At 27.5% G+C, this 12,479-nt stretch overlaps 2 protein-coding genes across 2 annotated transcripts in view; one reads left to right on the top strand and one right to left on the bottom strand.

The window, feature by feature from the left end:
- LOC108684900 (lisH domain-containing protein ARMC9) overlaps positions 1-5,734 on the top strand; it is a 10,218-nt gene extending 4,484 nt beyond the window's left edge. Inside the window, 11 exon segments of the mRNA XM_018189438.1 lie at positions 413-639; positions 709-1,081; positions 1,179-1,349; positions 1,422-1,670; positions 2,628-2,939; positions 3,048-3,178; positions 3,423-3,507; positions 3,590-3,831; positions 4,813-4,880; positions 5,326-5,359; positions 5,614-5,734. Coding sequence (XP_018044927.1) covers positions 413-639; positions 709-1,081; positions 1,179-1,349; positions 1,422-1,670; positions 2,628-2,939; positions 3,048-3,178; positions 3,423-3,507; positions 3,590-3,831; positions 4,813-4,880; positions 5,326-5,359; positions 5,614-5,734 — 2,013 coding nt within the window.
- A 649-nt stretch (positions 5,735-6,383) lies between these two features.
- LOC108684870 (uncharacterized protein DDB_G0271670-like) overlaps positions 6,384-12,479 on the bottom strand; it is a 16,258-nt gene continuing 10,162 nt past the window's right edge. Inside the window, exons 3-4 of the mRNA XM_018189395.1 lie at positions 8,710-8,764; positions 6,384-7,609 (exon numbers count right to left, since the gene is read on the bottom strand). Of these exons, the coding sequence (XP_018044884.1) occupies positions 6,384-7,609; positions 8,710-8,764 (1,281 nt within the window). The remainder of the gene's footprint in view (positions 7,610-8,709; positions 8,765-12,479) is intronic.

The raw sequence follows: 12,479 nt of genomic DNA, 5'->3' as shown, positions 1-12,479 counted from the left end.
TTATATAATAAATTATTCAATTATATTAATACTTTTTAATACATAAAATACTTCCGATAATTTAATAGTCCAAGAATATTATTAATAATAAACAGAACAATGCTGTTGAAATTGAAAAAAATAACAGCAATATGAAGCAATTACAAGATTATTTGGACGGAGATGGCAAAGAATTAGAATATGATACAGAATTACAGCCGTTTTATGCATTACCGTTTATAGAAGATTTGTATACAAATACTTGTTTCTCCAAAATGTTAGAACAACCTTGGGCCGATGAACTATTAAAAAATCTAGATTCGTTTATCACATGTCACAGACAAGTAAGCAAACTTGAACTGTACATTTATATATGTATAATACAAAAAAAATATTGTACAAAAATTATAAATATATAATATTGAATTTATAGGATTTGAGCAATTTAGACAATATAAATTCCAACAAAACGCAATTGCAGAATTTAGTACAAGTTCATACCATGCCAGTAACAAAAACAATAGCTATGGAATCTGGTGTTGCACAAAATAAAACTATAAAGAATAATATACCGATTGTGCCAAATGATAGAGATTTACCTATATTTCTAGATAACGACGAGGAGCAGTATTATTTTTCTAAAACAAGTTTGAAGTCAAAGTAAAATGTCTTTCCTCTGATATTTTAATAAAAACATTAAAAAATATCTGATTCGTATATTACTTACAGAAGCACACAAACGCATATTATTGGAAGTCAAATTATAATCAATAATTTGCGAGAAGATATAATAAATCCGGAAGAAAGTGTTAGCAATTTGTTAAAAATGCACAAGTCAGACAAAAGATTGATTCAATATGATCGTGAATTAGTAGTAACCAAATCTCGTTTGTGTAGTATACATACAAATTATGAAAAATTAAAAGTGAGATTTCACAAGTTGCACGCGGATTATCATAAACTAATAGATGTTGCCAGGGAATTAACAATGGCATTGGAGAATTCAGTGAAAGGGCAAAATATTGATATACAACGAACACTCGAGATTTGTATGAAGATATTTCCAGATTTATTTAATCAAAATATAAGAGAGACTTCGTATGTAAGTAAAAAAGGGACAAAGAAGAAAAAGCTCGTAACGTATATTCTTCTAAACTTTTCTATAAATTTTTCATTTTTAATATATACTTTTTCGATAGCCGTCCTTGTTACAACTCGACCGTATTAACGTAAAAGCAATTACACTGCCTAAACTTGATGTCACAGCAGTACCAGTATCTCCCAAATTATTAGATTATAAAAAGATCAAATTACATCTAATTAGTGGAGATGTAAAGACAAAGTTGTTGCTGTTACAAGCATTGCGTTGGGTATTAAGATGATTAATAGCTTTACAATAGTGATATAAGTAATCTTTAAAAAAAGCACATCTATATTTTTAGAAAATAACGCTCATGCAATCAGCAGAACAGGATGAAATCCTACATGAATATATAAGTCGTGATTTGTTGGGACTTCACGGACAGATTGCTAGTGACAATGGCAAGTCAATTCTACCATGTCTGTTGACAGCAGGAGAAGCTTACGCCAGGCATCTTTTGCAACAATTCACTGCGCGATTGCTAAACACCTTGGCATCCTTCAGATGCGGAAGAGATTATCTATCAGTTGGATCCTCTGTTATAAACGTGGTATGTTTTTACGTAAATTAACAGTATAATTACCCAATTACTGATTAAAACATAATGTCTATAGCCGGTATTTATAGTTCTTATTTTAAGACTGTACTTAAGTAATGTCTTAAGACTACTAATATGGCTTTGTGATTGTCTTATGACTTAAGATTGTACTTAAGAAGATCTTAAAATAAAATTTAAAATGTTTGAAGATGGCTTAAAGATACAAAATATAAATAAAAAGGAACATATAGCCACGGAAGAAGTTTATACGAAAATCAATATATTTAAAGTTATCATATAATAACGTAGACATTTCGATCAAGATTTGACCATCATCAGTCTAATATCTGTCTTTTAATTTACATTATTTATTTCGAATTACATTTGCGAAGATTTTGTGTCACAAAATACGCAAAATATGATAAGCGTTTGTTATTATAAAACTATTCTGATTCTCACGAATAATTATGTATTGTTTAAGTAATATTATTGAAAACATATTTTGTTTCTTAATTTTAAATAGAATCTAGAAATTCCATATGTTTCACTCGAAATCGCACTTTGCTTCTTGTAATAAGCAATCCTAGATGTAACCAAAAATAGTTCATAAGTGTTTTAATATTGTTTTTTTTTTAATTTCAATTTCTTGGACTTCAATTTTCACTTTGTTAACTCATACCATAATCCTCCTTTTTATTTATATCTTAAATATAAGTTCCGCCTGTGTGTACCACTCTATATTATTTTATCGTATAACACATAACAGTTTCATTGTTAAGGAAACGAAATTATACATAGATGTTACGTTACTTTTTGTCGACTAGACATATTGTTCTTGTAATCATTTAGAACATCAAAACCAAACGAGTTTATTTATCAAAAATTATCAAAGACGATTATAAAATAATTGTGAAATTGATAGCATTAATAAAAATTATAGCATTAATAAAAATTACAATCGATATTCAGACCTTTGCTTGTCTCGACAATAATTACGCTGACGGAGTGGATCCTTTTGCTTGTGACATGATGGTGGCGATGTTACAAAAACTATCTTTACGTAGACAACAACGAATATATATGATAGAGAGTGGATTACTGGAATGGTTGATTAATCATCTACACGATAAATGTCGCATCATAAGTTTATATAGGCTCGAATACGCTACTGCACTTTTAATGAATTTATCATTGCATCGGCTAGCACAAGCCAGAGCGTCCAAAATATCTTCATTACTCATGTCTACCTTGATCGTTCTTCTCTCAATAAATTATACATCTGTGAGTAAAATTACGCATTTAATAAAATTATTCCAGAAAAGAAAAATTTTATCTAGAAAATTTAATGCAAGAGATGTCTTTAAAGGAATTTTTCATATCATTTATTAGTCATTACCGTACATCAATGGAGCGCTAAACAATTTTTTGAACAATCCCGTAATCAACGAGGAAGCAAAAAAAATTAAGCGTTCGAATATATCAGAATATCTTGGTAATAATCAGAAATCTGCGGAAATAAGGTACATTATTCATATAAAATAAAATGAAAGTTCTAATTCTAAGGATAGCAATTTCCGCATTAAATATATAAAATATATTATAAATATACATTTAGATTTATAATTTAGTAGATTTATAATTTATATTTTTATCGAAATTGCGAATTTTCACTTTGATATTTAGAACATTCATATTCATAAAAACGATTTAAAAAGTAATAAAACTTTTTCTATCTCTTAAACGATAATAATTTTGGCATAATAGAAAGCATTTAGATCATGTATTGAGGATACAAAGATGCGAAAATGTTAACACACCGCAGAACGATGAAACCGGGGATGATGACAACGTAAGTAAGAAATGCAAATACAAAAATATCATATGAATGATACTGAATACCAAATAAATTTGGATATCTAACATTTTCATAGGAAGACTTGGATGTGTTAGAAAGTGAATTAGACGAAAACGATCCATTGCAAAATTATATTGGCGAATTGAATGGAGAAACGTTGCTTGCAATGTGTTACAGTATTTCTTCGAAAATTTCTCAAGAGACTGTAAATACGGATACGACTCTGCAGCAAATATCTACGCTGAATTCTATCGATTTTTATGGCAATCAACACAAGAACCATGTCTGTAATAAACATCCATCATATCCTACGCTAAGGTACAAAATATACAAAAAATATACATATACATATACAAAATCTAATATTATAGCTACTTTTTACATAAAGAAAACGGCCAAATTAGTCTTGACTTATGTTTAACAATATATCATTATATAGAAATTACGTATGCCTAACTGCTAATTTAATATAATAATAATATATATGGTAGGTATAATACCAAGACGGAAAAAAAAATATTACCGAAAGAAAGTTATATTAAACAAGCAATCTTCGCTAAACTATCAGATTTGTCAAATTTCTCTTTGAAGGTATAATATCTAAAATAGATTCACAATATTGACTTAATTTCTACATTTTTATTTATGTGATAATGTTGGTAACACTTTTAAGGAACAGCAAATTGTCACAAATGGCACGAAAAAATCGTTTTCTACACATAAAGTTCAAAATTGCAAAAACATTACAAAAAAGTTTGTCGATACCAAATCTTCTTTAATTATGAGATATAATAACCAACCATGTGAAAAACAAGAGAGAAATGTAAATGTATTAAAAAATATAATTTGGCCAGCAAATGCAATCAAAAAGAACAATCGTTATGAATTTGATTACGATAACCAATTTAGAACAAAAGTAAATTCAAAGTTTAGAAATAATAATAATATACAATATCAGTCCAAGTCATGTAGATTAGAAGATAAGATTAATGCAGGAAAATTGTATGACGAGAAATTCAGAAAAACAAAATTAGAAAAATTACCTTTAGAAATGATGAAATCTTTTAAGCGAAATTTCACTGGAAGAACAATACCCAACGATACAATATATTTATATGAAAATCGGACTTCTAAGTGCGTTATTAATTAATTAAAGAATAATTTAAACGCGCAATTTAAACGCAAAAATAATTAAGTAAAATATATAATATAATCGTTAATTTATTTTGTAATTAATCTTGCAATTAAATTTTTATATAGCTATCTGTAGTTCATTAGTTAACAGATATTGATTTACAGGGATAGCAGTGAAACTGTGGTAACATCTTCTACAATTCTTGTACCCGATCGTGAAAATGGCCAAGCGGGTATGTATACTTCACATTATTAACTATTGTTTGAATAGTAGTATATTCAGTACATTCCTATTGTCGTTTGAAACTGATTTCGAAATTACGAACTTGGCACATTAAGAAAATAATTCACAAACAACATTCAGTGAAAGCTTTACAACTTTCCCTATATACGTAGAATCTTAAGAAAATTGGAGCACGTAACGAAAGTGATAGAAACTCAGATAAATATTAACCAGTTAGATGACACATTTCAAAATTGTTGGAAACTATTTAAAAAACATCTTGTGTCGAAATGACAGTTTAGAATACATCATATCATTTGTTATGAATTTAATCCATATTTTTCCTGTAAATTTATATACATTAAGAGATAAAAGTAATTAGAGAAAAATAAAATAATTTTTGTATTATATATCAATTATAATTTTAGTAAAATTTTTTAATCTAATTTTTACAGAAATTCAAGAGAAATTTAGTAGTATAGCATCGCTGTGAGTAAGAGATTTTACGCAATCATTACAGTTGTGGTGCACCTCTCATAACTTTTGAATATTTATTTTTCAAGCACGTATTTTTTGTATTATTTATACGTTTTGTATATAACATTTTTATTATATAGCAATTTATATATTTTTATAAATGAATTTATTAAATAAATTATATTAGATTTATTATTTGTTAAAAATGCTTCTGCTTATTCGCACCTATTATAAATAAATCTATTTAGTAATAGCATTATTTATAGGAATAGTAATAACTGTAACAGCAATATAATTAACGATACTTCATGGAAAGATGATCCAGAACTTGCTAAAGAAGAAGAGGCATTTTTAGCCAAGCCTAAATTATCAAGGACTCCTCCATGAACATTTCAACATCGCAAAGTTTAGACGTTAAATATTATATAATTTTATTATATCAAAATTGTAGAATTGGATATGTATGTTACAATATTTTTGTTATATCAATTCTTACGTATATTCATCATAAATAATGAACAAATATGATTTTCAGATATTTAAACATAAATACATATCATAATCATATCAAATACATAGATCTTATATGTGTTTATTTGCTTTAAAATAATAAATTGATTAATAATATTAAATAGATATTATCATTTATACTATCTAAGGAACTTGATAAGTATTTGTCTTTTATACTAATTAATTGGTTCTATGAAAAAAAAAGACACAGGAGAAGGAATCTTAAAAACAAAATATCAAGAACAATTCATTAATATTAAATATATGACATAATACTTATAAACTTCTTCAAGTATTTATCCTATATGAGAAATTGAATAGGAAATATAAAAATATAAATAACCATTTGGATATTTACGAAAGATGGACAGATACTTTTATTCTGAATAATGCATTGAAGATATCCTTATTAAAATACTTATAAAATAAATATATATATATATATATATATACAAATATCTTAAATTAATGTGTATTGTATTCTCTAAATATGATCTTAAATCAAAAATTAATTAAGAATTAATTATTAAATCAAAGTTGCAGACTTTTTTTGCACAAATACAGGACTGATCATTCTGTATCGTCTGGGTACAGTGGGACCGTCATTATAATTATTACTGCCAGTGTATCCATCAAAATTCGACGAAGCAGAGAAACCATTTACAAAACCACTCTTACTCCTATAACCACCGTTGCTGCCAGCGTAAAGCGGGTCCTCGGAATAAACACGACCGGCATAATTTGGTTTATTGTTCTTAATTATAATAACTTTCCCACCACCCTTACCATAAGGCGTGTAATAGCCATCGCGTTCTCTCGACACGTAAGTTACACTGCTATTCGGAGTGTAACGAGATAATTTGTAGCCGTATTTATTCAATTTTCCCGAAGAATAGGTACCGTGTGCTTGGGAAAAGTGATTGCTCAACCCGGAATCTCCTGATATGAACGGTACGTCGCGATTGAAGCTCACGTGCCCAGGATTTCCTCGCGTGTAACGTGTCCCGGATGGAATCAAGTAAATGCCGCCGTTGTGCTTATTGCCTCCTTTCAAGTTCAACGGGTCGTTTTTCTGCTTTCCAAACGAGTACTCGCTAGTCAAACCGCCTGGCGAATAAGGCGAGTAAATGTGATCACTTTCGGAATAGCTTGAAGAGCCAGATGAATCGAGATATCCCTGTATGCCGTTATCAGTAGAACTTTCAGGATAATTGTCTGATATCTGGGTTGGCCTGGAGTATCCGGAATAAGTGGGTATTCTTTTATTGTTACTGCTGCTGCTACTGCTGCTGCTGCTGCTGCTACTACTAGCCGCATATTGACCAAAATCAGAGTCTTTGTGAGTCGAATCGCTTGCATACGCATTAAAAATCGATTCCTCGTTATTATTAGCATCAATATGTCCTCTGAGTGGTGAAGACGTTGGATAAATGGGTTTAGTGTAAGATTCACTAGCAGAATTCTCATAAGTATTGGAATATCCTGCATATTCATTTCCTTGATCGTTCGCGGAATATCCGTTATAACTGTTTCCTACGTCATTTCCTCCGATACTACTTTGATGTCCCTGATTACCGATGTTAATTAACGAGTGAGCGCTGACATGATTGGGTAATTTGTGATTGATGTCTCCAGTAAAAGCACCATAAAAGCTTCCACCGTTTCGATAGCTATCCTTAGATCCCAAGTATCCATTACTAGTAACGGTGTTACTGTAATCGTACCCATTGCTACCGCTAGTAAAAGAGTAGCCTACAAAATAAAATGGGTAGAGATTGAAGTCAATTTATTTCTAATTGAAGATTTCAATATATTGAAGATTTCAATATATTACTAATGTTCTCAGCGAACACCAACTAACAATAATAGAATAGAATATTTTATTCGCTTCAGCGTACAACTAACAGTAATATAATAGTTAGTTATAGTTAGTTTCCCATTCAACAATTTCACATTATAATATAATTAATAACATGTAGCTTATGTACATGTAACAGTTATATTGTTGAATTAGAAATGATGACAGTTATGTTATTGTTAGTTGATGTTTGCCAGGAAGTACTGTGATTAATCTTAGAATTAAACAGGGTCGGGAAGAACGAGTTACTTGTAACATCGTTATTGTTATGATTACTTTTTTAAGACAACGGTTGTTATTTTTTTTTTCTATTTATAATAGTAAAATGTAACGTCGTTATATTTTACAATGAATTCAACCGTTACTTTTATCCTTTATAACTTTAATTTCCTGTTATCTTTTTAATGCCTATTCAATACATTATTTTTGATTGAATAGAAATTTAAATATTGAAAAATATTTTGTACTTTAAATCTTAGGCTGCATTCCGATAAGTTAATATTAAAAATATACATATAATGTGTATTATTATTATAAATTTTTAATAAAATTTGCGTTTATGAAGCGCTTATGAAGCGTTTTATGAATGTAAATTCTTAAAAATAAATATATAATCAATAATAAAAATATAAATATGAAGAATTATACACAATTTATATATATATATTATATAAGTTTAATATAAAGAAAAACTTACTATATGTATAAAAATTGGCTTAGAGTTCTTTTTTAATATTGATTATTAAATAATATAATTTTCAAATTCAATATCTAACTTTACATAACGAATTACTTTCTAAGTAATAATAATGATAATATTGTATTACTTTTATAAAAAATAACGTATTATATTGTGTTACTTTTTATAAAAAATAACGTATTAAAACGATAATTTATGTTTATAAAATAATGTTCTCAACTCTAATTTTAGTACGCATATAAGATTTTTACGGAAATACAGAAATACAGAAAGCAACATAATAGCAATACATACTGTTCAGAGGCGGTTCTGCATTCGCAGCTATCATACAATAACAAATTACTGCGCTCTGAAAAGATAATTATAATGAGAAACTAATCAATATGTCACCTAATGTAAAATTAAAAGAATATTGCGGTTATAATCACAAATTATTCCAATAATTTAAATCAAAATTTCTTTCAGAAAAAAAAGTAATATGCATAATTTTAAAATTGTGATAATATATCAAAATTTCATTCAAAATACCTCCTCTAAACAAAATATACTTATAATAAGAGTATATTATGTAAATCTGAAAAATTAATTAAATATAATTATACAAGAAAAATAGAGTATTTTTATTTGTTCCATTTTTATGTATTTTTAAATACTGACAAATGACATTTAATACGCGAAATATTAAACATAAAAAGATATTATACATACTGTGTTTAAATATTATAATCACTAATTGTTTCAAATATTTTAAAATCATTTACTTTAAATTCATATAATATATATATAATAATATATAATTCCGCAAATCCATCATAAGTTCATCACAAGCATCATTTATTTAAAATGTATTCTGCGCTCTGCTAAAGTTTAATATTTAACAATCAAGATCATTAAATTAAAAAAAAAATTTGATTTGCTTATTACATGTGTAAAGTCGTTTCTTTGAGGAAATTTTATAATATTCTTTAAAAGAAAAGAAATTCTTGTTTTGAGTGCACAATAATGAGTTTTTGAAATTTAAGGAAGTATATTTTAAGACTATTATAAAGAAAACATTATTTGTTAAATAATTTTTTTTATTAAAAAAAAAAGATAAATCTGAGTAATCACTTTTCTTAGCAACTATTTTTCTGTACACGAGATATAAATGTGCTAAACTTTGCTATCCGAAATATTCAGACGTCACTTGTAAATTGAACTTGTGTCTACTTACTAGCAGCATACTGACTCTCGTCACGTTTGAATAGTAACTCAATGTCAAACAAGTAAGAACTAAACACCTTTCTGGTGTCTACTAAAATGAAACTACACACATATTGGCTGGCAAAAGCGCTGTTTTCTGTTTTATACCCCCAGCATCCCACTCCCTCTTTATGAAAAGGTAAAAGCGATCTCGATGCGCACATACTGATGTGACATTGGTCGGGATCCGACCATACAGAGCAGAGAGAAACGAGTCAACCTGATTTTAGCTCTTCGCTTTTACAGGGAAAGCAACGGGTCACTTCTCTGTGCAAATGCATGAACTGTAAGGTGCAGTATTATCCACCTACATACCTAATGCACGAAGGCTGCATGAAATAAATCTAGGAAGGACTGTCTTTCCGCCTTTGCCCTATTGCAATAATCAGCTGTATTATACTTTTTACATCACTATGATTACACGACCTAGTAATGAGTAAGTCAATCTTATAACAGTCTATAAAAATATCTCCTCAGTTAAAACATTCACGGTACAATATTGAAATGCGTAATTTACGTGATTTATAGTATTATCAATCTGCTATGCATTTGCAAATTAGTCATTAACGAAATTAACTCTCAACAAGTACCTATTATATTATTTCCTCAATGTAGCATAGAAAATATTAGATGCTAATCAATAAAAAAGTATAAGAAAGTATAATCAAAATTATTCACATACACATTTTCAAATAATTTTTTAAATATTATATCACAGATATAATTCTATTTCATTTGATGCCAAATAAAGTCAATTAAATTTAGCTGAGAAGTAATACCGAGATAATACCGTATAAAACTGTTATTAATTACTATATCAGAAATGATTTCAATTTCAATTATATAGCAATGCATATTTATAATTTCCTAGTTGAATATAAAAATTTCATCTATATATGATTATTCACATATTTGTATTCTAATTAATCGTAAGCTTATCACATTATTGATTTGATTTAATCTGGATATGTACACTTTTATGGAAATTTTTGAGTTGAACTAATTGAAATTCCGATCGAAGGATATTTTAAACATATTTTAAATACGTACGTACTAAGTGTGTCTTGCTTGAATAGTAAATGTTGCTATGTGAAAAAGAAAGTTTTTTTGCCATTCCCTTAAATATAGCAAATCTAATGTGAGAACCTTATTTCTCACGGTTTAAAACTTTTACTGTAGAAAGCGTACATTTCCACTCACAAACATTTAATTTTCTTTTTATTATTATTTACAACAAATTACATATCAATCTTTTATATTTAATTTTGTATTTGTGTTTATCACAGATATTGTAAATCATTATTCTATAAAAGGATAGGGTTTATGATCTTAAAACAAATAAAATAAAATAAAATTTAATGACAACGTTTAGCATAAAAAGCAACTATGCAACTGTTATTCTTTAATATGATTGGTTTATACATTTAGATCTAATAAAAAACTAAGGGCAATTACATTAAAGAGAATTACAACATTGCATTTTCTGAATGGAGATAATATCGATATTATCTCCGGTAAAGTACTGGTAAATGTATTAATAAATGGCAAACTAAAAGAGTACATTAGAAATAAATCTCGCTTGAAACAATTCGCGTGTGTATAAATGTACCAGATGTATTCGCAGCGTTTCAAGTTTGTGCAGCCGGCTTGAAAGTTCGTAAACGAAGCAGAAAAAATTACAATTCTTGCCACTTATTCACGGAAGTCAGAATAGTACGTATACGTTTAAGCACACCTGTACAACGTTTACAGTTTTGCTCGTTGTCCTTTTTAATGCTTTCTACTTTCCGCGCACGCACGAGCGTTCGCATGTATTCATTCAAGCACACTGATCCAAAGTTAATCAGATGTATTTCAATAGGTACTTGAACGACAATAACCCCGGCAGTTGAATGTAAATGTCAATGTCTCTATTGTTTTGCATGCGTACTATGCAACGTTAGTACGCGAATAATGTTTGATATAAAATGTGTATTTTTTTTTAAACAATTCTATGTGTAAATGTGCATCACGTTCAATATATATATGTGTATTGCTATTAATTCATTTGTAACATAAAAAGAAAGAAAATATGTACATGATATTAACATTAATATGTAGAACGAAATTGAATTTTTTTTCTAATTTCATTTAAATTTATTATTTAAGTATATGAAATTAAAATAACTTTAGACGATTTATAATTTGACCTAGAATTCCAGATGAAATTCTATATCTTATAAACGTACATAAATATTCATAAATATGTATATACATATATGAAATATGTCCATTCTATATATATATATTTTTTCTTTTTTAAAATTTAAAGGGATAATTTTTGCATTGTTCGTTTTAGAAAAAAATTAAATTTGAAAAAATAAAAAAAAATTGCTCATACACAATTATGCATAATTTTATATATAATTATACATAAGTAATTTTTTACATTTCTTCAAACTTGATTTTTTTTTAAAACAAATAGTAATATGAAAATTGTTTTTTTAATTATTCTTTTATGTTTTCACATTGCTATTATTATTTCCATTACACTAAAAAATAATTTTACAAAAGAAAGAGGGCTATATGGATATATGGATATATAATTATACATGTTTATGAATATTTAAATATTTATGTATATTTATACATATTTATACATATTCATGTACGAAAAATTGTTTACCGGAATATTCATAATTTTATATGTTATTTAATATAAAAAATGCAAAAAATTAAAGAATCAAAATACACATATAACATATGCATTCTGTACACTAAGATGCATACGTGCAAGAAAAACATGATGTATCAATTTATAAATAAATAATTTATAAAGACTA

The sequence above is a fragment of the Atta colombica genome, unplaced genomic scaffold, assembly GCF_001594045.1.
Source record: "Atta colombica isolate Treedump-2 unplaced genomic scaffold, Acol1.0 scaffold141, whole genome shotgun sequence".
Lineage (NCBI taxonomy): Eukaryota > Metazoa > Arthropoda > Insecta > Hymenoptera > Formicidae > Atta > Atta colombica.
Note: the sequence above shows the minus strand (reverse complement) of the source record. Positions and strands in the feature narration are given on the sequence as shown.